Source organism: Vicugna pacos, chromosome 5, assembly GCF_048564905.1.
Source record: "Vicugna pacos chromosome 5, VicPac4, whole genome shotgun sequence".
In the NCBI taxonomy this organism is placed as follows: domain Eukaryota; kingdom Metazoa; phylum Chordata; class Mammalia; order Artiodactyla; family Camelidae; genus Vicugna; species Vicugna pacos.
In genome coordinates, this window is record NC_132991.1 from 9,602,506 (window position 1) to 9,629,403 (window position 26,898).

Genomic DNA, 26,898 nt, shown 5'->3' on the forward strand with positions numbered 1-26,898 from the left:
GACTTAGCTTCACCCACCAGTGGGTGGGCAATAGCCGTGGAGTCTTCTGGACCCTGACCCCACACATTAGTGAGCCAGCACTAGCCCTGGGGCCCCCTGGGGTTCTGCAGTCAACCACCTCTTGACCACGCCCCGCCAACCAGCAGCTGGTAGCCTCTGCACAAGGCAAGGCCTGGCAACTAACCAGACTAGGGGCCAACACATCCAAGCCTACCAGACTGCCCACGTAGTCATACTGCGACAACAAAGGGACCACACAACTGTCACAAGAGGATCCCCTAGAGCATATAGCTTACTTGACAAGAGGGGAGTCTGCTCCTGGGACCGAGAGGATGTCTCCTACAGAAGGCCACTTCTCCAAGGCCAGGAAATGTAACTAAGCTACAGATATATCAAAATACAAACAGCAACATAGACAACATGAGGGCAACTTGTTCCAGATGAAGGAACAAGATAAAACCCCAGAAGAACTAAGTGAAGTAGAGATATGCAATCTACCTGAGAAAGAATTCAGGGTCATGATTGTAAAAGATGATCAAAGAACTCAGGAGAAGAATGGATGCACAGAGCAAGAAGCTATAAGTTTTTTTTTTTCTCTCTGTTTTGTGATGGGGAGGTTATTAGACTTATTTATTTATTTTATATTTGGAGGAGGTACTGGGGATTGAACCCAAGACCTCGTGCATGCTAAGCATGCATTCTACCACTCGAGCTATATCCTCCCTACCCTTCACTCAGATTTAATGGAGAGATCAAAAGCTTTACAGACAAGGAAGAGCTAAGAGTTCAGCACCACAAAACCAGCTTTACAACAAAATTTAAAGGAACTCCTCTAGGTGAAAAAGAAAAAAAATTACTAAATGAAAAAACACATCAGTAAAGGCAAACATACAATAAAGTTAGGAAATCATCCAGGCATAAAACTAGTAGGATGGTTAAAAGACAAAAGTGGTAAAATCATCTATATCCACAATAAGCTGACAAGGGATATAAAAAACAATTAGATATAAACTATGGTATCAAAAACAATCATCACGAGGGAAGGAGAGTACAAATGCAGGGTTTTAAAAATGCACTGAAATTAGAAGATCAACAACTTAAAACAATCATGTATATGCCCAAGGCAATCTACAGATTCAGTGCAATCCCTACCAAAATCCCAACGGCATTTTTCACAGAACTAGAACAAATAATTTTAAAATATGTATGGAAACACAGAATACCCTGAATAGCCAAAACAATCTTGAGAAAGAAGAACAGAGCTGGAGGAATCATGCTTCCTGGCCTTAGACAATACTACAAAGCTACAATAATCAAAACAGTACATTACTAGCATAAAAACAGACAAATTGATCAATGGAACAGAATAGAGAGCCCAGAAATAAACCCACTCACTTATGGTCAATTAATCTACGACAAAGGAGGCAAGAATATACAATGGAGAAAAGACAGTCTCTTCAGTAAGTGATCCTGGGAGAATTGGACAGCTCCCTGTAAAAGACTGAAATTAGAACATTCTCTAACACCATATACAAAAATAAACTCAAAATGGATTAAAGACTTAAATGTTAAGACCAGAAACCATAAAACTCCTAGATAAAACCTTAGGCAGAACACTCTTTGACATCAGATGTAGCAATATATTTTTGGATCTGTCTCCTAAAGCAAAAGCAATAAAAGCAAAAATAAACAAGTGGGACCAAATTAAATTTGAGAGCTTTCACACAGCAAAGGAAACCACTGACAAAATGAAAAGACAATCTATGGCATGGGGGAAAATTATTCCCAAATGATATGACCAATGTGGGATTAATATCCAAAATATATAAGCAGCTCATACAACTCAACATCAAAGAAAAACCCACTTAAAAAGGGGGCAGACCTGAATAGACATTTTTTTCCAAAGAGGACATGCAGATGGCCAAAAAAGCACATGAAAAGATGCTCAACATCGCTAATCAACAGGGAAATGCAAATCAAAACCACAAAGAAATCTCACCTTATACCTGTCAGAATGGCTATCATCAAAACGAACAGAAATAACAAATCTTGGTAATGATGTTGAGAAAAGGGAACCATTGTGCACTGTTGGTGGGAAAGTAAATTGGTGCAGCCACTGCGGAAAACAGTATGGAGGTTTCTCAAAAAATAAAAATAGAACTACAATCCAGCAATTCAACTCCTGGATATATATCTGAAAGAAACAAAAGCACTAATTCAAAAAGATACATGCACCCTAATGTTCATGGAGCATTATTTACAATTGCCAAGATATGAAAGCAACCTACGTGTCCATCAACAGATGAATGGATAAAGAATAAAGAAGATGTAGTACACACACACACACACACACACACACAATGGAATACTACTCAACCATGAAAAGAATAAAATTTTGCCATCTGCAACAACATGGATGGACTTAGAGGGTATTATGTTAAGTGAAATAATTCAGACAGAGAAAGACAAATACTCTATGATGTCGCTCATATGTGGAATCTAAAAAATACAACAAACTAGTAGATAGAACAAAAAAAGAAAGAGACAGATATAGAGAACAAATTAGTGGTTACCAGTGAGGAGAGGGAAGAGGGAAAGGGGCAGTTTGGGGTAGGGGATTAAGAGGTACAAAGTATTATGTATAAAATAAGCTACAAAAATATATTGCATAACAGGGAATAGAGCCAACAATCTGTAGTAGCTATAAATAGAGAAGAACTAAAAATTGTGAATCATTATACTGTATACCTGTAACTTACATAAGTATAGTTGTACATCAACTATACTTCAATTAAAAAAAAGATAAACAAAAGGAAAAAATTTACTTGGCACGTGGATTGGCACCAGTAGTGAAGGTGCCTCCCAGGAGCCTGCAGGCTGGGTGTCCTGACAGTGTACACAGAGCCCGCGACACCACCTAGACGCTCTGTGGGTGCTGGTCCCTCACCTCCTGCCTATGCTCTGAGCTATGAACACCCCAGGTCCAAACTCCACCAGGATTCCTCTCCTGCGTGGAAGGAGATGGGTAACGCTGAGGAGATCAAGGCCAACACGAATCCAAATGGAAACAGTCCAGGCCATCTTACAGCAGAGCATCCAACCTCTTGAACATGTGTGGGCTCTGGGGGGTCACTTGCAGTCACGAGCAGCTCCTCATCACCCCAAGGGCTACGCAGACATGATTCTCTGTGGGAACCGTGATGTGAAGATAGCCAGGATGTGCTGATTTGTAACTCTAGCCTCTGCAAATCTTTTGCATAGAAGGTTTCTTGTGGACTACGAATGAGGCCTTCCAGATTCACCTGTTGGTGTTGGTCTCGACTGACACTGGGACCCTCAGCAATCATTTAATTAGCCTCAGGGAGAAGGAAGTGATTTCAAAAGCTGAAGTCAGAACTGCAGGGAAAGCTCTGTATATGTGCAGTATGCTGCAGCCCTCAGACCAGGCAGGCAGGCAGTGATGGAGAGTGGGGTACCCAGGGTTAGAACTTCGGGGGTGGAGATGGGGAGGAGGGGCACGGGGGATTGAATTCTGTAAGCACCCAGGAGCCACAGAGCGATTAGGGGTGGGAGACACTGTGTCTATTTTTTAAAATTAATTAATTAGTTTATTTATTTTAATTGAAGCATAGTCAGTTTACAATGTTGCGTCAGCTTCTGGTGTACAGCATAATGTGTCCGTCATTCAAATACATACACATATTCGTTTTCATATGCTTTTTCATTATAGATTACTACAAAATATTGAATATAGTTCCCTGTGCTCTACAGAAGAAACTTGCTGTTTATCTATTTTATATAGAGTAGTTAGTATCTGCAAATCTCCAACTCCATTCCTCCTTTCCCACCCTTTTTCCTCCTTGGTAACCGTAAGTTTGTTTTCTGTATCTGTGAGTCTGTTTCTGTTTTGTAAATAAGTTCATTTGTCTGTTTTTTTTAGATTCCACATATAAGTGACATCATGCGGTATTTTTCTTTCTCTTTCTGGCTGACTTTACTCAGAATTACGATCTTCAGAGACCCGTGTTTATTACACAAGAGTGAAGACAGCAGTGACCCATCACGCAATGAACACACATGCATGTTCTCCAAGGAGACACTGCAAGGGTTTAAGTGAAGTGTGGCAGCATGGTGATACCTCAGCGTGCTCTCTACAGGCTGGCTTTGAGCTTTCCACAGAGAAGCTGTAATTGGGCCTCCCGGATTTCCCTCCAGCCCGGCTGGTCAGCATCGATCCAGGGGCTCGGCTGAGAGATGCTGTCTTGTCTGCCCTCCCCTCAGACACGGCTCTGAATCTGTTCCCGGCCTCATTCCCGCCCCTCCGGAGCCTGGGGGACGCTCTGCTTCCATCCCCTCCAGTATGAACACCAGGTGAACCTCAGCAAGTGGAGGCAACACGGTTCAGAAGAATTGCTTGCAGTGCTTTTAGTGAAAAATAAAATAAACATTTCCGAATGGCTATGCACTGTAAGTTCATAGACAGGTTCGAGAGCACATTTTTTGACCCTAAATAAAATATTAGCTGCCCAAAGATTCCCAGTCTCTAGCCTTCCTGGCCACCTCTGGTTCTTCTTGGCTTTGTGACCACTTCAAGGGTCTTTTTTTTCATCCCATCCTTAACAACTTCCGGGCTCAGCACAGCCTGCTGGGTTGACTCTATGCTCCGACTCACAGTTCCCTCCTATGTCATATGAAAATGGTCAGCCCCCTAAGGGAAGCCTCCTTGACTGTGAGTCACATGTAGCCTAGTCCTTGTCACTTCCAGACGTGTCTATCAAGAATTCCAAATCTCTCAGCAACTTCCGAACACTGACCCTTTCTAAGTTCTGATCTGTTGATTTGGAAGACTGGGGTTAAATAAGTCCCCAGCATTGAGAAAATATTTGGGATTAATACCCAGAATATCTAGAGAACACCTAAACTCAACAACAAAAACAGACAACCCAATTCAAAAAGAGGAAAAGGGTTCGAGAGAAAGTTCTCTAAAGAAGGTATCGGGCTGACACGCTCACAAAGCGATGCTCAACATCACTAATCACTAGGGAAAAGCAAATCAAAAGCACAACGAGATACCGCTTCATACCCTTTAGGACGGCTACCACTAAAAAAACCAGAAGAAACCAGAAAACAAGTGTTGGCGATGATATGGAGAAACTGGAACCCATGTCCACGTCTAGTGGGAATGTAAGAGGGTGCAGCTACTATGGAAAATGGTATAGAGGTTCCTCAGTGAATTAAAAATACAATTGCCACGTGCACCAGCAATCCCACTTCCGGTATATTCCCCAAATAACAGAAAGTAGGAGCTTGAAGAGTTATTTATACACCCATGTTCACAGCAGCATTATTCACAAAAGCTAAAGTGTGGGAGCAACCCAAGTGTCCACCGACAGGTGAATGGATGAGCAAAATGTAGTATTTCTGCATAAGCTTTGAACAAGACAATTCCGTCATGTGCTACACCACGGATGACCCTTGAGGACAGCATGCTAAGTGAACTAGGCCAGTTACAAATAATTCCACTTACGGTGCCTGTATGGGGTAATAAAAATCATAGAGCCAGAAAGGAGAATGGTAATTGTCAGAGGCTGGTGGGGAAGAGGCGTGTGGGAAGTGACTGTTTAATGGGGACAGAGTTTCAGTTTTGCAAGATGATAGAAGTTCTATGCATGGATGGTGGTGATGGTTGCACTGCAATGTGAATGTACTTACTACTGCTGAACTGAACACTTAAAAATGGTTAAGGTGATCAATTTTGTGTTATGCTATTTTACCACAATAAAAAAAAAAAGAGGGGAGGAGGAAAGGTCCCCAGCACTGATCATCAGGAATAAATCTTTTCTAAAAAGTATTTCATTTATTTACTTTGTTTTGGGGGGAGATAATCATGTTTATTTACTTATTTATTTTAATGGAGGTCCTGGGGATGGAACCCAGGACCTCGTGCACGCTAAGCATGTGATCTACCGCTGAGCTATTCCCTGCCTACTAGGACTAAATTGTGAACTGGTCTGACAACCACCCTGACGGTCCCCCACCAAGCCCCAGACCGTTGCTCCCCTTCCTCGGGTGAATTTATTGGGCTTTGCAGAGACGGCTAGGATGTGCCTTTTATCTCTGAGAGTCTAGCAGTCGGAGACTGGTTTTCAAATCTGGCTACATGGTAAAGTCACCTGGGGAGCTTGGGGAAAATCTTAATGGCCAAGCCTGAGTCCCAGAAATGCAAATGAAATTGGTTTGGGGTGGGGCTCAGGCATCGGTAGCTTTTACAAGCTCAGTGATGAAGCTGTCGTGCAGGCAGGACTAGGTACCACTAATATGAGACTCTCATCCCCCAAGCCCTTCCAGCTTCAGTTTGAGAAGTCTCCCTGGCTCCCTGCCCAGGCTATCTGATTGAGGTGGACCTGGTCCTTTCTGTTTCCTCCACAAAGACCCGCGGATGGCCTGGAGGGGCCCACGCTGGGCATCGTGAAGCTTTTCCAGATGCTGCAGCTGTGAGAACTCACCAGGTCCCGGAGCCGAGTCTGGTGGCACCAGTGAGGCCTTAGCACACCCCTCAGTGACATGCCCTGGAGCTCTAGGGTTTGATCCATGTGGGCCACTGTCCCCAGCCCCTAATTTGGAGAGTGATGGGTTTTGTGCTGGGCATGCGGGACAGGAACTGGGAGAGTATGAAGATGCTCCTCCCATTCATACATCCTCATCCCTTTGCCATCCAGACTCCCATGGTGACGGATGGCAGGAAGCCCCAGCCTGGGGCTAATGGTTCACAGAGGGGGCTGACAGCCAAAGACCAGCCAGTAACAAAGGGCCTTTTGACTTTCCAATCCCAATGGGAAGCCTCGATGATTCCAGTAAGTTTGTTTTCCTAAAACTCTCTCTCCTTGGGAACAATTTAAAAATCCCAGCACAGCCAAGGGAAGCCAAAAGAAAGGGAGGCATTGTCACGGGGTGATGAATAACCCCCACAACAAACTAAGGCCATATTTATTACCTGTAAGCTTGTTAGCAAGGGAGAAACAGCCAGGTTGCTGGTGGCTTCAGCTCGTGCTCAATTACTGTGGCGTGAAGGGGCTGGGGACAACTGCTCACAAAGCTGGGGTCAGAGCGGGGCCCTGTCGTTATTTCAAGAAGGTGCCTGGAGGCGGCAGGGTCACAGGAAGCATCTCTCGCTACGGGGCAGAACTGAGGTGCTCAGAGCCGAACTCTCCTTTCTCTGCCTAGGTGAGCTGCACGGACCTGGGTAGTTTGCAGTCCAACAATGTTTAATTGGCTGAATTACGGGCAGTTAGCACAGCCCAGAACAGACCAAAACAACAGCAACAAAAACACCCAGACAACCAAAGGCCAACATTCACAACCTGGAAAGCAGCCTCAGGAACGAACGGATAAACATGAGCACAAGTCACCTCTGCGGAATCAACATGCTGTTTTGATGGCTTTTAGCTCGATAAAATCATCGCAGAGGGAGGGTACAGCGCAGTGCTAAAGCACGTCCTTAGCATGCACAAGGTCCTGGGTTCAATCCCCTGTACCTCCACTAAAAAATAAAATTAAATTAAAAAATTAATTAAAAAATACATAAACCTAATTACCTCCCCTTACCAAAAACAAAAATAAATCATTAGAGATCCAGAGGTCAGGCCAGGCCCACTGAGAGCCCCGGCGTCTCCATGGCCAGTTTCTAAGCCCTAGAAGGGAGGGAAATGGGTCCGGGTAGCTTCTCACCAAAAGGCAGCGCTCACCTTACGGGAGAAGGTTGCAGCTCAGCTCAAAAAGCGTATACTCACTGTTGGGTGCGTGTATCCCGTCCTATATGATGTGTCTTTGATGCACATCCTCCTGATGACCACAGGAGGTGGACACGGACACAAGTCAGGGCACAGAGGCTCTGAGCGGCAAATGGACTATCTTGAGTGGTGGTCTTGGGACTGAAACTCAGGTCTGCTGGCTTCACAGCCTGCGTCCCCTACCCCAGAGTTTGTCACGCACCACAGCACGTGCACCCGTCACCCAAGTTATTTACAGAAACAGACTCCAGGGCTACCCCCTAGCATCTGAGTCCATACGTCAGAGGAGAGCCTGGGTATCTGCATTTCTGCAAGATTGCTCTGTGGCTGCAGACTTTCCGATGGTGGATCCTGGTAAGAATCACAGTTTTTTTTTTTTTTTTGCAGGGAGGAGGTAATTAGGTTGGTTTGTTTGTTTATTTATTTTGATGGAGATATGGGGGATTGAACCCAGGACCTCGTGCATATGAAGCATGTGCTCTACCCCTTGAGCTACACCCTCCCCAAGAATCGCAGTTTCCGTGACTGCCCAGTAGCCAGCCAGGCAGACCCACATATGCACAGACAGCCACTGAGTCAACACAAATGAAAAATGTCTTTAAAGCCCTCTGACATTCAGGAAGATATTCTACTCCATTTCATTTTTAAAAAGCTCTCTGTGACCCATGAAACTGATTTCATGGCCCACTAACGAATGTCAATTGCAGTTTGCAAACACTGCCCGGGATCATTCTGAGGCTCTGGGGTAGAGCCTGTGGCCTCTCTCTTGCTGCCTCCTACTCAGCTCAGAGATGGGTGGTTGGTAGCTTAGTCAGGGGTCAGGGAAAGGTGGCCACACGCCCTAAGAACAATAGCAAATTGCTTTGTATTTTTCTTTGACGTTTAATCTCGCACAGTGGCTCACCACACCTCTATAAGGCATCCGCTCCATTTTACAGGAGTGTAAAGTGAGGCTTGGGGCATGCGGGGAGGCACATGTGTTCTGCCCACAGTTACAGAGCTGGGATGTGGGGAGGCAGAACTGGAACCAGGCTCCGGGGCTCTGACAGTTCTCTGCAGCAGCAGCACTCCCGGGAGAGAAAGCATTTGTTTTTGTGGACAGAATGCAGGTATTTGATTTCCATGAATAAAACCCTGCCTCTCTCCCTATCTCTCAGTCTTCCACCTCCTCCTTCCTCTCGCAGTGGCAGAAGGACTTTCCTATTTGTATTTCAGCTCTTCTGTATGTAAAAGAGAGAGGCTGCTGAGGTCCCAGTCAGCCTTTGCTAACAAAATCAAATCCCCTGGCTTTCTCCGGCAGCTGGAGCCAGGGCTCGTAATCTACGGCTGCTTAAGGGAACAACTTTCTGGCGAAGGGAGCAAACATGCAGTCTGTTTTAATTGTGGCTAAACCGTGCACCCCAGGATACTCCAGCAGGAACAGGAAAATCCCAGATTTGGGTGTGCGACCCTGAGGATTAGTGTCAGATACATCAAATTCTTTCTTCCCCCTCTTTTGCTGGCACGTGTCAGGTCTGAGCACTCCTCCAGAGACCTTTCGAGATGAGCCAAGCCAGGAAGATTCAGTAACAGACTTCAAAAAAAAAACCCCAAAAAAACCCACAAACCAAAACCCACCGCAATTCTGTTTTGTTCCAGGGTATGCACGTGGCCCCAGTCAGGGACAATTAATTTGGATTATGTAAGAGCATCGCTCCATGGATGTCCCTCTTTGAATCCTGTCCTGCGTGCTCACTGCACCGGGAAGGTAGATGACAGATTTTTGTTGACAGTGGGGGTGGATGTGATGGCTGTTCTCTGCCCTGATACAGTATTGACGGCAGGATCCAGCATTAGTCAGCGCCCATCGTTGGAGGGGATGCGTTAATCTGCCAACACTTGGGGGCTGACCGCATGCTCTGTATGGAGAATAGCAGGAGATGCCAAAGAAATGTCAAAAATGTCCCTGTCCCAGTTGTCCTTCTAATTAAAACGTGGCTATGCCTGTCTTGTTCCCTGTTGCACCTCAGTCCTAGCACAATGCTGGGCGTGCAGTACACGCTCAGTAAACAGACTGAATAAATGCATAAAGAGCTTTACTACGAGCAGCATTTCCCCAAGTGGGTTCCGTGGCGTGTCGACAGCTACGACCTGGGGGCATGTGGGGGGAGGGAGGGCACTAACACACAAATAAGTCTGCTTAACAAGGCTTGCTTGTTGTAGACATTATCTGACGTGTCAAAGTGCATTGTAACTCTCTCAGGGGGAAGCAGATCTTTCCCCAAATTTATTTCATGACACATGTCCTTTCTCATAGGAATGGTGGCCTTTGGGAAATGCTGTGAAACCGAGATCCTGACGCTCACCTCCTGTCCGTCCTGCATAAATCGAGGGGTTAAAGGGAACAACAGGGGTGAGATGAGGATGCTGGGTGGCTGGCTAGGCTCGCTCCCGGGCTCATCGACTCCCAGCCAGACCAGTGTTGTGTCCAGGGAGCGCACGTCACGGATTTGGTTTGGGAAGTCCAAGAAATGTAGACACGGAGAATGTTGAGGCCAGGGTTCAGCTTTCTGCTGTCTATGTTTTTCACATGCCTGGATCCAGCTTCCCCAGATGTCATGAGGACAAGCCTGTCCCAGCAGATACGGCCGTGCACTCAAGTCTTAGGGAGGCGCAGGTGTCTGACCGAGTGGTCCCACCGCACGGGTTATGAAAGCCCATGCAGGGGGCGGAGGGGAAGGTGCTTGCACACGAGGGGCCAGGACCACACCCCGAGGCTTCCCAGCAGCGGCAGAATGGCTTTACCTGAACAAAGCTGAACTCTCGCCAGTTGAGTGAGTTTGCAACAGAAGGTAGTGAGGTGACAGCCAGCAGGGACAGCGTGCCGAGGGCCAGCACTCCCAGGGACAGGTAGATCTCCATTCGCCAGACTTCCTCCTCTTTCCAGAGGTGACTCTTATTGGCCAAGACCTGACGTGGAGGGAAGGAGAACCGTGAATGCCATGGCAAAGGTCGGTGCCCTGGGATGTGGGTGAGCGCAGATGTGAGGATGGGAGAAACACGGTCACAACCAACATTTCCCCTCCTGTAACGTGTGCTTGGCTCTGTTCTGGGTGCTTTTCAAAGACATAGGCTCCCTCCCAACACCTTTCACAAAGCTGCCCGGAGCCAGCCAACCAGAAGTGTCACCGAAGCCAAGAGTAAAGAGCCAGAGAATTCAATGAGACATAAAGAACCTCCAGACATGACCCATCTCACACGGTTTTTTGGTCCCAAAAGCCCCAGGAGGAGGGAAGAGTCTCCTAGCTCAGAATCCCTCCAGCCAGACAGGTTCCTGCCTCCGCTGCCAACCTCCCCTCCCAGCTGGTCTCATCCGGGACCCTTGGTCCCCCAAGCTGCCCCTGTCCCTGGCTCCTCTTCCAGACATACACGGACACCAAACCCTTCAACATCTCCTAACTCAGAGCCCCCAGCACCCATCTTTCCACCCAGTTCACCATTTCTGTCTGAGGAATAGAGCTTCAGCTCAACCACTGCCAGGCAACAGAGGCTGACATCCATCTACCGGGCAGACCTGTGAGCTCTTATGAAGCACCTACTGTGTGCCGTGCTGCAGAGAGCAAGGATACCTGCCCTTACAGAGCTCTGGGATTTCCCACCAAGCTCCAGGGACACACCCATCGGGGAGCCCCTGTGGGCCCAGAGACTTCCACTCCCTCCCTCCCTCCCCACTCCGATTGCCCTTGATCTGAGCCCCCTCCCAGCCTGGCCAACACATGCTCGTACAGTGCACGCATGAGGAAGAGCTTTTATCAAGGTCCTTCTACTGGAACCATCATTGCCCAACTAGACCAGGTAACTGAGTTCCTAGAAGTCAAGGTGTTCTCTGAGAAACACTAGGAAACACTGGCACTTCAATTCTACCAGCAGAACAAGGCACAGCATTTCCATTAGGAAATGTGACCACTCTGCTTTGCCAAACAGAATGACTCATACAGGTTTTTTGAGACACTACTTCAGCAGGAAAAAAAAAATCACCCAAGTGCTATTACCAGATAGCAGATTCAAAATGAACCTAGTGAGCTGAGCAAAACTGGTTTGCAAGCTTCTGAGAGAAAGCTGAAAGAAACCGAGAAGATGCCATCCTTGGGCACTCTCCTGCAATTTGAGGAAAACAGCGGCCTCTGTTCGATTTCAGGGCGTGCTGGCTCATGCTGGTGTCTTTCAGCCACAGAAAGACCAGGAGTCCGGGGACCCAGGTTCTCACCCTGACTGCGAGTTGTATGAGACTCTGGGTTTCCTCTTCTCCACCGACAGAGCTGGAAGAGATCATGTCTGAAATCCTAGGATTTTGCTTGCGGACAAAGCGACCGTCAGCATCATTTGTGGGGGTGGGGGGTGGGGAGCGGGGATTACTCCGCGGAGGGCAGGGAGGTCTGAGCGTGGCTGAGCCCAGAAGAGGCTCACACCTTCCGAGCATTCACAGCTGCTGCTCAGTAAGTCATCTCCTCCTTGCAAGTTGTTTGTTCTTCCAATATACTTCATTAGTCACTCCTTTCTGCATTTTGGTAAGACAAGGCATTTTAATGTCACAAGTTGAGATGATTACACACACGTACCACACTTGCTTGCAAAATGTCCTGTTTTTTTCCGCTGTTATTTCCACTCTGCAGCAATGGTGGGAAGGGAAGGGGTTGGGTGAGGTGGGCAAGGGATCAGTGGGTGGTGAAGAACCTGCATGAGCATCTGTAATCCTGGGGCAGCCTGGGGTAGTCTCACCCAACTGATTGAACTTCAGGGCTGTACTCAGGGCTCCCCCATGACCAGTGTCACACGCAGTGAACTGGGTGTTGATTTAACAGCTCTCTACCCTCCTCGTGATCCTCCCGTGTTCAGAGCTAATCAAGCTGGCCTCCTTGAGCACGACAAGGATAGTGTTTGTCAACAAGAGAGGGACTGCTGGCATCCACGTGTGGGGTGTCCTCTCCCCACAGGTTAGAGGCTGAAAGGGCCCAGGGGCAGGAGGCCCAGAGGCTGCCACACTAGCCCCTCTCCATGCTTCAAGTGCAGGTGGTGGGTGGGAAGAGGGTGAGCGACCACTAGCCAAACCCAGAGAAGGGGGAGGCAGGATGTGGAAGGGGCAGCCTAGGTGGGTGGGGAGGATGGCTTCAGGGTCCCAAAGCCTGGATTCCAGTGCTGGCACTGCCGCTGGGGGGCGGTCGTGAGACTCTGAGCAGTCCCTTCCTTGGCTAATAGCACCGCATTCTCACACACTGTGTTATGGCAAAGACCAGAAGGATGATGTATGTGAAATGTGTTAAGTACGTGACTGACACACAGCAGGTGATCAGTATAATAAATGGCTGGAGCTACTGTTATTTTCTTTCTTTCTTTCTTTCTTTTTTAAATGGAGATACTGGGAATTGAACCCAGGGCCTTGTGAACACTAAGCATGCGCTCTACCACTGAGCTATACACTCCCACCCTGTGCTGTTGTTCTTAACGGCAGCTGGGAGGTTAGACCAGTTCTTGCCCCAAGCTCTCCCTGTATTCCCTGGAAGAGATGCCTAGTATTGGCTTCACAGTAGCCCATTTAGCAATCAGTCACTCAATGAACATGTGCTGGGAATCTGTGTGAGGAACTGTGGACCTCGAGGGGTGCAAGACCCAGGAACGGAACCCTGGGCTGGGCAGAGGACAGACGTGTAACAGATATGTAACAGACACATAACAGACATGTAAACGATTGATTACAAAGTGATGCATAAGAAAGATCATAGAAGTGTAGACAAAGTGCAACAGCTTACAGAGGTAGGGATGGGGAATGGGGGAGATAGGCTGGAGAGGCTTACCAGAGGTAGGGTTTTGAAGGAGGAATAGGAGTTTGTCAGAGAGCCAAGGTGTCCCAGGGTGGGGTGTCTAAGCTGAGAGGATCGAGCTCTATCCGTTCAGAGGACAATCTGGGAACTGAGTGTCACATGTCACGGGAACGGTGGGGAGATGAGGCTGGAGGCAGAGTGCAGCCACATCGTGAAGGGTCTGTCGTTATCTTGAGGACAGTGGGAAGTCTCTGAACGCTTTTCCCAGGTGACGGTCGTATGTGAGATTTAGATGGTTCTCGCAGACAGCCGAGACTCAATTTGCGGTGAGAGGGAGGAGAAAACAGTGTGGAGCTTAAATGTTTTCTTTGATCTTGATTTTTGATTTTGATCTTGAGATGCATTTCTAAGGCACCACGCAAGTAAACGGGAAAGCACTCTACAAATATTAGTTACTGTCGGTAATAACCCTGTCAGTAAACATGGTCTCAGAGGTCTTCTTTCCAGCGGGGATACAGCTGTGCCTCCAAGTCTGCGGACTTAGGGGGTGGAAGGAAACCTTGGAGAGTATTCTGTGCCCAGGCTAACGGGGCCCCTATCCCCCAGTGGGTGGGGAGTGCCCGCCTGCCTGGAGGCTCTGATGGGCAGCCTGAGGGCAGGCTGGGAAGGTCACAGTTCAGGCCCTGCTGTTAGGGGCCGAATACAGAACAGGCTCAGATGCCCAGTCTCTGAGCCCGATGGCGTGGCCGACTTACGGACCATCAGGCAACTCGCCACTTCTGGGCTGCTCTGCTCTGCATTCACCCCTCCCTCCCTAACCATCCCCTGCCCTGACACACCCACAGCAGCCCTGGCTCTGCCCTCCAGAACTCTGCAGAACAAGTTTCAGCCCCTTTGCCTGAGAGGCCTTCACTGTCTCTGAGTGATCCCGACCCATGGGAGTGACGGTTGCCAGCAGCCCAAAGGACTTTGGAACTCGGGGAAATTTACCTTGCATGTGCCCCTCTGCGCCCTGGTATTTGCATCAAGGCAAAATCTGGGTTAACATAGCACTAAGGGGCTCGGAGAATTCGGAGAATGGCAGTCAGAGAGTGGGTGGGGAAGGCAAGGGCAGGGGTTTGCCTTGTTTCCTAGTGGGCAGGGGGCATTACCTTCTCTCCCACCCACTGCCTGAAACACCTGCCACCCAGATCTGCCACCCCCCGGCAGCAAACCCTGTGCCAGCCCCCCAGGAGTCATGCAGAGTCTCCTGCTAAGCAGGCCAGCTCCTTTTAGAAGTAAGAAAATATCACTCAAGAGCATCAAAAACCTCAGCAGTGGGAGAGACCTGCATCTACATCAGGGCCCTGAGGACTAAAGAGGGGCTGTGACAAGCTCAAGGTCAAGGTCTTTGTTCCAATCAGTGATGCTGGAGGACAGGAGTCCAGGGCCCTGGCTTCTAGGCCTCCACACCACCCCACGCCACCCCACGCCAGCTAAGGACAAGACTGTCTTATTTCATCCTGTGGCCTCAGAGCCTGGTAGATTAGGTGCTCAGTGAATGAATGAGTTCTGGGATCATTTATGTAGCTGTTAATATGGACTTCTTTTCCCTGGAGAAAATAATCTGGATATGAGCATGGACCTGGAGGAGAATGGCTGGATCTGAATCCCAGCTCAGCCACTGACTGGCTGTGTGACTTTGGCCAAGTTACTTAACCTCTCTGTGCCTCAGTTTTATCATTCATAAAATAAGGGCAGTGCAGTACCTGCCTTATACAGATAAGGGTTAAATGAATTCACACTGGGTATGTAAAGCTCTTAGAATGGGGCCTGGAACACAGCATGCTCTATTTAAGAGTTTGTGACTATCATTTTTTCCCTTCCTCTCATTTTCATCAGGTGTCTTGCTTCTTTGCCTGAAGTCTGGGGTTCCTCCTTTCTCTTATGAAAGCTCACAGATGCAATTATGCCAGGTGTCCATGGGTGTGGAGGGATGAGGGCATCTGAGAAGCTGGCAGAAGAGAAGCAGGAACCTACAGTGAGTAGTGGCTGAGGCTTGTGGTTCCTAGGAAGCCACACAGCCTTGCCTCCTGGTCTTGCTCTGCGAGGTGGCCAGGCCTCCGAGGAGGTGGCTGCATGGTGGGTGTACCGGGGGAGGGCCCAGCCTCAGTAAGATCCCTGCTTCCCAAGCAAGAACAGAAACTGCAGGGGCTACCTGGGCTGGAACCGGGGATAGATGAGAAGGATCTCACTGGCACCTGGGCCAAACCGTATTGGAGCATATCTTGGAGTGGGTAAGATGTATGTGCCAGACCAGGGGCTGGCGCCTTGAGGTGGAATTAAGCAGGCTGGGGAAAATAAAGAAAGGCAGTGTTTTTTGTAGACCTGAACTTGGGACTCAGAATCAGACCCTGTGAGCGTGCAAACCAGGAGGGAGCATCCAGGGGCCTGTTTCTTTGGGTACAGGTGCCAAGTGATGCTGCCTGCGGTGCTACCTGGCTTGGTCTGAAGGCCCTCCATTCCCAGGGGCCCTGCTGGCCAAAGAGCACGGCATGGGTTTCCTAAATGAATGCGTAATTACTGGGCACCTCCCCAGACAAACAAAACCCGCTTCTACAGCCTTTCCCAACTCAGCCGATGGCAGCTCCATCCCTCCAGGTGCTCAGACTGAAAACCCAGAGTCATCCTCCAACTCCTCGTGTACCCATGTCTATTATAGCAGCTCCCCGGCTTCAGAGGATGCCTGCAATACCTTCTTACTCTCTGCTGCTCCCACCCCACTCCAAGCCTCCACTGCCTCTTATGTGGGTTCCTGCACAGCCTCCTAACTGGCCTCCCAGCACCTGCCTCTACCTGTTCTCCACCTGGCAGCCAAAGGGAGCCAGTTTAAACCTAGGCGAATCATCACTCCTCTATTTAAAACCTTTCACTGGCTAACAGTCTAAAGCCAAAGCCCTTCCTCAGCCTTCCAGGCCTCCTGGGTGTGGCTTCAGCCTCCAGGGCCTCGCCTACCATCCCCTCCCTGGGCGCCACCAAGAGGGCCACCTTGCTGATGCTCAAATGTGCCAGGCAGCTCCCCTCCTTCCCGCCTTAGCTTCTGTCACTCAGCAAGGCCTCCCACACCACCCTTTAAAACCACACCCCATCCCTCTCCCCTACTTGACTTACCTCTTTAGCACTCGCTGACTTCTGAGCACCCGCTACAACTTAACAGCTGCATTTTAAGTCTCCCCGGCTTGGAAGGCCAGGGATTTTCCTGTTTTGTTCATGGATACCCCCAGTTTTGGACCGCAGGATGTGAGCACAGCCCAGTTGGGGCAGGATCCGCTGATGACAACCGGCAGGGAGTCCTCCCGGGCAGTCCTCCCGGGTACCCGGATCAGCGGGAGACCAGCGGGGGCCCTACCTGCTCCACGGCGAGGTTGACCAGGTCGTAGCGGTGGGAGCGGCGCAGCGGCAGGCAGAAGCTGTAGAGCGCGTGCAGGGCGGCGCAGAAGAAGCTGAGCAGGCCGATCTGCTTGCGGTGCTGCAGCCAGTGGTCCAGCCAGTCGGGGAAGCGGCGGTACTTGGTGCCGCGGCGCAGCTGCAGGGCGGCCGCCAGCACGCCGGGCAGGTACACCAGCGACAGCAGCACGTAGGCCACGCACGGCAGCGTCATGTTGACCACGGACACGGGGAGCTTGTAGAACCTGTTCTTGCCCTGCTGCACGTAGGGCTGCAGAACATCCCGGACGAAGTTGTAGATGTAGAAGAAGACGAAGAGCCCCAGGGCCAGGAAGGCGGGCACCTTCCAGCCAGGGAGGAGGCGCAGGGGCATGGCCTCCAGCTCCCGGGCCGAGGCCAGGGACCCCATGTCCACGGGGGCGAAGCCCATGGCGCGTACCATCTCCAAGACAGTGCGCTTGGCTTCCAGCTGGTCACCGCAGATGGGCACCTGTGGGGAGGAAGGAGGGGGGCGGATCAGATGGGGTTCCAGGCCGCAGGGGTGGGCGGGGCCTCAGAGCATCTGGGCCAAACTCCTCACTGAGCAGCCGCGGAAACTGAGGTCCAGTGATCTGCCAGGTAAGGGTAGAGCTAGAGCAGAAAGCGGCTCTGACTCCCCCTCCAGGGTCCTTTCCTGGCCCCTCTCCCCTCTCCTGTGGCCTCCTAGCCTCTGGCCCAGCAATGCCTGCTACTCGAGGAGAACGGCTGAGGCTCATCCAACAGTGGGCATCTTGCCCAGTGCATGGCCACCCGCACCCACAAGTGAACCGCCCATCTTGGCAGCCCTCAGGGGCCCGTGGAATAGGGTCTCGAGGACTATAGCCTGCCCTGGGGACTGCCCGGCCTCTGGGCTTTGTATATGGCCCATAATATGCAGCCATGGCTGCAGCTCCATCCCTCAGTCCAGAAGCGTCCCTTTGAATGATGTCCCTTGGCTCCCCACATCCCTCAGCCAAAATACAGGCCTTCTACAAGCCAGCCCCACCCTCATATTCCATGGCTCCCCACTCATCATGAGCACCCATGCCGGCCGACTGGTGTCCTCTGGGCTCCAAACACTCATGGGCCTTGCCGACATGGCTATGATCAGCTGCTCCACCAACTCTGACTTGCGCCCGCTACGCACCAAGCTTTACAAACATGTTCCCTCAGCCACGCCACAAGCCTGCAAGTACGTACTATTGCCCCATTTTTCAGGTGAAGAAACTAAAGTTTGGGAGCAGCATTCCTCACCTCTGTGCCTCTGCAGGTTGTCCCTTCATTTTGGAATGACCTTCCTGCTCCCTGTGCCTGATAACATGAGGTGGGACCAGGTCCAAGGCTCGAAGCCTTCCCTAGCCAACAGCTAGCTCTGTTCTTTCCAGGCCCTGCCACCCTACACTCACCCGCTGTCCCTTGCCTGTCCACATACGGGAGTCCCAAGATGCAGGCAGCACGGAGGGCCCTCCAGTGGGGTGGCTGGGCACCTGGGGGCTCTCCCACAGCCTGCCATGGAGCTGGGCAGAGGAGGCACCTGGGCCGGCCTCACTGGTGGAAGTTCTCATATACATGTGGAGCCTGGCATCCTTCCTCCAGGAAAATGCAGGTGGCCCCTTGGCATTAAAAACCACCTCGTCTTGGTCGGGTTTCCTCTCGCCAACAACTGTGTGCAGCTCTAGTTGTTTTCTGGAGCTATTTTCCACCCTCAGAAAAACCTGCTCTTGACTGTTCTTCAGTCCTTAGAAGCCCACGGAATAAATGAGATAAAGTTTGGAATGAAAAAGAATATGAAAAGGAATATATACATGTATATGTATGACTGAAACATTATGCTGTACACCAGAAATTGATGCGACATTGTGAACTGGCAATACTGCAATTAAAAAAAAATAATTGCAATATTAAACAATAGCAAACATTAAAAAAAATGAAATAAAGTTTGGGATATGCCTGCTTCCTTCGGTCTTGGCACATGAGTGTGTTACTTTCCTCTTTCTAAGTCCAATTCTAGAAGAAACATCTCTCCTCTTCTTGACTCCAGATAGTAAAAAGAAAGCCATTAACCTTTTCCTTCTTGCCCCCTAAGAAATCAAGTTACCACAGAAAACAGAACATGGATTTCAGATTCGTGTGAATCCAGCTGTGGTTTTTGGTGCAAGTCAGTCCATGAATATCTCTGAGCCTCAGTTTCCTGCTCTGTAAAATGGGACTTTGTGGTGATGTGAGATGAGCTGAGATATGTACATGAAGAGTTTGGAACAGCAAGAGCCCTCAATGAAAATGAGCCATTTACATTTACTGTTACGATGGTTGGCATTTGTCTAGCACCTACCTGCCTATTCCCATCCCTTGGGCCAGCCTGCAGGGTCCAGGCAGAGATGACATTGAAGGCCTTGACCACCGCGCAGGTGGGGAAGAGGGAGGCCAGGTACTCAGCATTGGACTCGTGGTTTCGCAGGTGCTCCTGCTCTGTGGGGTTGCTCACGTCCACCAGGATCTTGCCAGTCAGCTGGTCACTGAGGCCACACAGTGTGGAGTAGTGTTCCCGGAACATAGCCACAAAGATGACCTCTGGGGAGCCCACTGCCTCCTTCTGGAAAGTCACTCGTGCTGCTGAGGGGAAGAGCCCGGCTGTACGTTTGGGGTTGCGGCTCCCTACTACCACGCTGAAGCCGGAGTCTACCAGGCGTGTGGCCAGGGAGCGGGCAAAATCCCCGCTGCCCAGGATTCCCACTTTGGGAACCTCAATGGGGGCCTCAGCAAGGCTGCCATCACTGTCCATCAGGTGGCGGCTGATCAGTGGCTTGTCCATCTTGCCTGATGCTTTGGTAGCTAGAAGAGAAAACAGGAACTTGATCAGCGGAGGGCTTTCTGAACTGCCCCTCCTACCTGCTCACTTTCTTGTCCATGAGAGCTGCGTCTTGGTCCAACATTCATCCAACAGGACTTCATGAGTGTTAACATGTGCCAGCACTGGGGGGTGGGGGTGGGGATGAAACAACCTGAGCAAGACCCACCCCTTCCTAAGGAGGGCACAGACTCCGGAAGAGGACAGGAAAGAACTGCCCTCCACCATTTATCCTCTGTCCTGAATTGTTACCTTGGGATAAATTCATGAGAGGGCTGAGAAAGAAGGATATGGACTTCCCATGATCTATGCAGTTTCATATTTCTTTTCAAAAGGATTACATGATGGCTGGTGCTACCATCCAGGAGTGACTCCAACCCTAGCATCACTAGGCTTATCGGATTACCAGGAAGGGCAGACATGTTGCTGCCCTTGTTTACATTTTGCATGTTGGAAGGTACCTCTGATGCTCTTCCTTAAGCAGATAATGAGCAGCTTAAAGGCAGGAACCTCATCTCATCTGACTTTGAATCTCACCATTGATCCTGAGGCTTCGCACAGACCTAGAGTTCAATGTTTGCTGAATGAATGAATGAATGAATGAATGAACACTGTAAGTCCTGCTCTCTGGGTGTAGGGCTGGAGAGAGACATGACAGTGAATGGGACCCTGAGATGGGGGAGGTACCCTGCGATCTTTACTGAGCCTGGAATATGAGTGGACATGGAGAAAACCTTGGACTTGGGCCAAAAGTTTAAAATTATGTTTTAATTGTCACCAATGTCTGACTAGAGTTTGTTATTTCCTTCAAGTATGAATGTAAGCCACAAAACAGTAGTATTAGCTTACCTGTGAGTTTGTCACCAGTAATGGCCAATGTCATATCACAGATTTCATTGTGAAAGAGCTCTCCAAATACTATTTAAACTCATCACTAATTTAAAATTATGGTAGATGGGATACATAAATACAGAAAGCGAATGTTAACAGAGCTGAAGGGAAAAACAGGCAGCAACATAGTAACAGTGGGCGATATCACTACCCCCCTTTCAACAATGGATATGACAGACAGAAAATCAGTATGGAAACATGGGACATACAGAGAACATTTCACCCAACAGCAGTAGAATACACATTCTCCTCCTGGTCACACAGAATATTCTCTAGGACAGATCATAGATTAGGTCATAAAACATATCGTAACAAATTTTAAAACACTGAAATCCTATCAAGTGTGTGTTTTTTTTTATGACCACGGTGGTATGAAACTAGAGATCAATAACAGGAGGAAGACTAGACAATTCACAAATACATGCAAATTAACACACTCCTGAACAACCAATGAGAAATCAAAATGGAGGTAAAACAACTACCTGAAACAAACAAAAACTGAAGTACAACCTACCAAAATGCATGGGATGCAGCAAAAGCAGCTCTAAGAGGGAAATTTATAGCTTAACACCAAAATGAAGAAATAAGAACGATCTCAAACAACCTAACTTTACACCTCAAAGGAGCTGGAAAAAGAACAACAAACTTAGTCCAAAGTCAACAGGAGGAAGGATATAACGAAGACCAGAGTGGAAGTAAGTGACATAGAGGCTAGAGAAACAACAGGAAAAAAAAATCAACTAATCTTAAGACCTGGTTTTTTGAAAAGATAAACAAAATTGACAAATTTTTAGCTAGATTGACTAGGAAAAAAAAGAGAAAAGCCTCAAATACAATAAAAAAAATGAAAGAGACATTACAACTGCCACCACAAAAACACAAAAGATCATAAGAGACTATTATGAACAATTATATGACAACAAATAGCACAACCCAGAAGAAATGGATGCGTTCCTAAAAGCAATCTACCAAGACTGACTCGTGAAGAAATCAAGAATCTGAACAGGCCAGTAATGAGTAAGGAGACTGAGTCAGTAATAACAAAATCTCCCAACAAAAAGCTTAGGACTGGATGACTTCACTGGTGAATTCTATCAAACATTTCCAGAAGAATTAATGCTAATCTTTGTCCCACTCTTCCAAAAAATTGAAGAGGAGGGAACACTTCCAAGCTCATTTTATGGGGCCAGCATTACCCTGATACCAAAGCCAGAGAAGAAACTACAAGAAAAGAAAATTACAGGACAATATCCTTGATGAACATGGATGCAAATATCCTCAACAAAATACTAGCAAATTGAATTCAACAGTACATTAAAAGGATCCTACACCATGATCAAGTGAGATTTATCCTTAGGATACAAGGATGATTCAATACACACAAACCAATAAATGTGAGACACCACACTTAGCAGAATGAGGGATGAAAAGAATATGATCATCTCAACAGATGTAGAAAAAACATTTAACAAAGTTAAACATCCTTTCACGATAAAAACTCTCAATATATTAGGTATAGAACTAGGAATGTACTTCAGTATAATAAAGGACATATATGACAAGTTCACACCTAACATCACACTCAGTGATGAGAAGCTGAAAGGCTGCTTGTCAGGAACAAGATAAGCAGGCCCACTGTGGCCACTTCTATTCAACATAGAACTGGCAGTCCTAGCCAGAGCAATCAGGCAAGAAAAAGAACAAAAGGCATCCAAACTGGAAAGGAAGAAGTAAAACTGTCTTTGTTTGCAGGTGACATGATCTTAAATATAGAAAACTCTAAAGACTCCACTAAAAACTGTTAAAACTAAGCAATTAATCCAGTAAAGAAAGCTGCAGGATAGAAAATCAACAAACAAAAGTTAGTTGTTTTTATATACCAACAATGAACTAGCTGAGAAAGAATTAAGAAAACAATCCCATCACAATACAATCAAAAAGAATAAAATATTTGGGAATAAATTTAACTAAGAAGGTGAAAGATCTGTACACTAAAAACTATGAAACACTGATGAAAGAAATCAAAGAAGACACAAATAAATGGAAAGACATCCAGATTCAAATCAATCTGTATAAAAGGCATTTTTCACAGATATAGAAAAAAACAATTCTAAGAGCCACGTGGAACCACAAAAGACCCCAAATAGCTAAAGCATTCTTGAGCAAGAAGAACCAAGCTGGAGGTACCATATCTACTGATTTCAAATTATATTATAAAGCTTTAGTAATCAAAACAATATGGTACTCCAAACAAAAATATCACACACAAAAAGAGAAAATTATAGGCCAGTATCACTTATGAATATAAATGCAAAAATCACAACAAAATATTAGCAAATCGACTCCAACAATGCATTGAAAAGATCATACAGCATGATTAAGTGGGATTTATCCCAGGGGTGTAAGGGTTTTTCAATATTCGCAAATCAATCAATGTGATACATCACATTAACAAATTGAAGAATAAAAACCATATGATCATTTCAATAGATGCAGAAAAAGCTTTTGACAAAATTCAATATCCATTTATTATAAAAACTCTTCAGAAAGTGGGCATAGACAGAACATACCTCAACATAATAAAGGCCAAATATGACAGAATCACAGCTAACATCATACTTAATGGTGAAAAGCTGAAAGCATTTCCTCTAAGATCAGGAACAAGAAAAGGATGCCCACTCTCGCCACTTTTATTCAGCACAGGTTTGGAAGTCCTAGCCATAGCAATCAGAGATGAAAAAGAAATAAAGGGAATCCAAATCAGAAAAGAAAACTGTCATTGTTTACAGATGACATGACACTATACATAGAAAAACCTAAAGAAGCGACCAGAAAACTACTAGAGCTCATCACTGAATTTGGTAAAGTGGCAGAATACAAAATTAATATATGGAAATCAGTTGCATTTCTATACAATAACAATGAAATAGCAGAAAAAGAAATTAAGGAGACAATCCCATTCACTATCACACCAGAAAGAATAAAATACCTAGGAATAAACCTACCCTAGGAGGTAAAGGACCTGTACTCCCAAAACTATAAGACACTGATGAAAGAAATTGAAGATGACATAAACAGATGGAAAGATACATCACATTCTTGGATTGGAAGAATCAATATTGTTAAATGGCCATACCATTCAAGGCGATATACACATTCAATCCAATCCCTATCAAATTACCAGTGAGATTTTTCACAGAGCTGGAATAAAAAATGTTAAACTTTGTATGGAAACACAAAAGACCCCAAAGAGCCTAAACAGTCTTGAAAAAGGAGAATGGAGATGGAGGAGTCATATGCCTTGACTTCAGACTATACTACAAAGCTACAGTAATCAAAACAGTATGGTACCAGCACAAAAACAGACACGTAGACCAATGGAACAGGATAGAAAGTCCAGAAATAAACCCACGCACTTATGGTCAGTTACTCTGCAACAAAGGAAGCAAAAATATGCAATGGAGAAAAGACAGTCTCTTCAATAAGTGGTCCTGGGAAAACTGGACAGCTCCCTGTAAAAGAATGAAATTAGAACATTCTCTAGCACCGTATACAAAAATAAACTCAAAACGGATTGAAGACCTAAATGTAAGACCAGATACTATAAAACTAGAGGAAAACATAGGCAGAACACTCTTGGACATAAATCACAACAATATTTTTTTCAAACCAGCTCCTAGAGTAATGGAAATAAAAGCAAAAATGAGCAAGTGGGACCAAATTAAACTTAAAAGTTTTTGCACAGCTAAGAATACTATCAACAGAACAAAAAGACAAGTTACAAAATGGGAAAAAATATTTGCAAATGATGTGACCGATGAGAGACTGATTTCCAAAATACACAAATAGCTCATTCAGCTTAAGAGCAAAAAAACAAGCAATCCAATCAAAAAATGAGCAGAAGACCTAAATAGACATCTCTCCAAAGAAGACATCCAGATGGCTAACAGGCACATGAAAAGATGCTCAACATCACTAATTGTTAGAGAAATGCAAATCAAAACTACAATGAGATATCACCTCACACCGGTCAGAATGGCCATCATTAAAAAGTCCACAAACGATAAATGCTGGAGAGGCTGTGGAGAAAAGGGAACCCTCCTACACTGTTGGTCGGACTGCAGTTTGGTGCAGCCATTAATGAAAACAGTATGGAGATTCCTCAAAAACCTAAAAATAGACTTACCATATGATCCAGCAATCCCACTCCTGGGCTTATAACTGGAGAAAATTCTAGTTCAAAAAGATACATGTACCCCAGTGTTCATAGCAACACTATTTACAATAACAAGACATGGAAACAACCTAAATGTCCATCAACAGATGACTGGATAAAGAAGATGTGGTATCTATATGCAATGAAATACTACTCAGCTATAAGAAAGAAAAAAATAATGTCATTTGCAGCAACATGGATAGAACTAGAGATTGTCATTCTAAGTGGAGTAAGCCAGAAAGAGAAAGAAAAATACCATATGATATTGCTTATATTTGGAGTCTAAGAAAACAAGACAAATCAACTTATTTACAAAACAGAAACAGACTCACAGATATAGAAAAATAAACTTATGGTTACTATGTGGGTAAGGGGGTGGGAAGGGATAAATTGGGAATTTGAGATTTGCAGATACTAACTACTATATATAAAATAGATAAAAAAACAAGTTTCTTCTGTATAGCACAGGGAAGTATATTCAATACCTTGTACTAACCTATAAAGAAAAAGAATATGAAAATGAATATGTGTATTTCTATGTATGACTGAAACATTATGCTGTACCAGACATTGACATAACATTGTAAACTGACTATACTTCAATAAAAAAAAATCACTCTCTCAAAAAGATATCTGCACTCCATGTTTATTGCAGTATAATTCATAGCAGATAAGATATGGAAACAACCTCAGTGTCTGCTGATGGATGAATGGATCAAGAAAATTTGGTGTAGACATACAATGGAACATGATTCGACCCTAAAAAAGAAGGAAATGCTGACATCTGCCTCAACATGATGAAGCTGGAGGACGTTGTGCTAAGTGGGATAAGTTCAACACAGAAAGGCAAATTCTGCACAATCCCACTTATATGTGGAATCTGAAAAAGGCATACTTAGGTGCAGAGAGCAGAATGGTGACCAGGAGAAATGGGGAGATGTTGGTCAAATGCTACAAACTTTTAGTTCTAACGTGAGTGTGTTTGGGACATTTAATGAATAGCATGGTGACTATAGTTAATAATATTGTATTACATACTTGAAATTTTCTACGAGAGTAGTTCTCAAGTGTTCCCAACACACACACAAATGGTAATTATGGGAGGTGATGTATATGTTAGCTTTATTGTAATTATTTCACAATGTATATGCATATCAAAACATCACACTGTATGCTTTAAATATATAGTTTTATTGGTCATTCACACCTCAATAAGCATGGGGAAAAATTAAAAAGTAAAATTGCACTAAATGTTAGACATGCCACTCGATCTAGTTACTTAATGCCCTAAGAAAGAGTCATGCATATTACAAGACACATCTTTAAAAAAAAAATTTGAGATCTGTGTTTCAATAAAATTGGTATTCTCTGTAACTCTGTGTAATTTTATGTTTGGAAGAACATTATTCTGAGCAGAAGCCCAGGGGCTTCAGCAGCCTATGAGTCCATGGGGTCCTTGGCCCCGAAAGGTTAAGAACCTCCTCCTGGAATCAGTGGAGAAGCAGAGATGGCTTTTCCACAGCGGCCTTCTGGGACCTACAAAACACTGGGCGAGGAGGGAGGTACAAGGTTTAACGCAAGGGGTCGCAGAGGGACCAGGAGGCTGTGTCCTGGCTCTGCCGTGGACCAGCTGTGTGTCCTTGGACAAGCCCCTGTGCCTCTCTGGGCCCCAGCTTCCACCTTGGTAAATGGAGGTCACAATTTCTGCTCCGAGATGGCAGACAATGCCAACTTCAAAGGTTTTCAAAACTGTGACCTAGACATTTTACAAGGCGGCAGCAGCAGGTCCTATCTAGGGGATGCCCGCTATGGGCCTGACGCTGCTCTAAGGTAATGTGTGATGAGTGGCGATTGTCCAGTCCTCAGAGAACCCCACAAAGGAGGTGCCATCATTATCCCCAACTTAATGAG

At 46.5% G+C, this 26,898-nt stretch overlaps 1 protein-coding gene across 2 annotated transcripts in view; it reads right to left on the reverse strand.

The window, feature by feature from the left end:
* Window positions 1-26,898, reverse strand: part of STEAP3 (STEAP3 metalloreductase) — a 54,184-nt gene that overhangs the window by 4,423 nt on the left and 22,863 nt on the right. For both annotated transcript variants that reach the window (XM_015241060.3, XM_031678650.2), the window contains exons 2-4: window positions 19,365-19,864; window positions 16,977-17,504; window positions 10,575-10,739 (exon numbers count right to left, since the gene is read on the reverse strand). In XM_015241060.3, coding sequence (XP_015096546.1) covers window positions 10,575-10,739; window positions 16,977-17,504; window positions 19,365-19,864 — 1,193 coding nt within the window. The remainder of the gene's footprint in view (window positions 1-10,574; window positions 10,740-16,976; window positions 17,505-19,364; window positions 19,865-26,898) is intronic.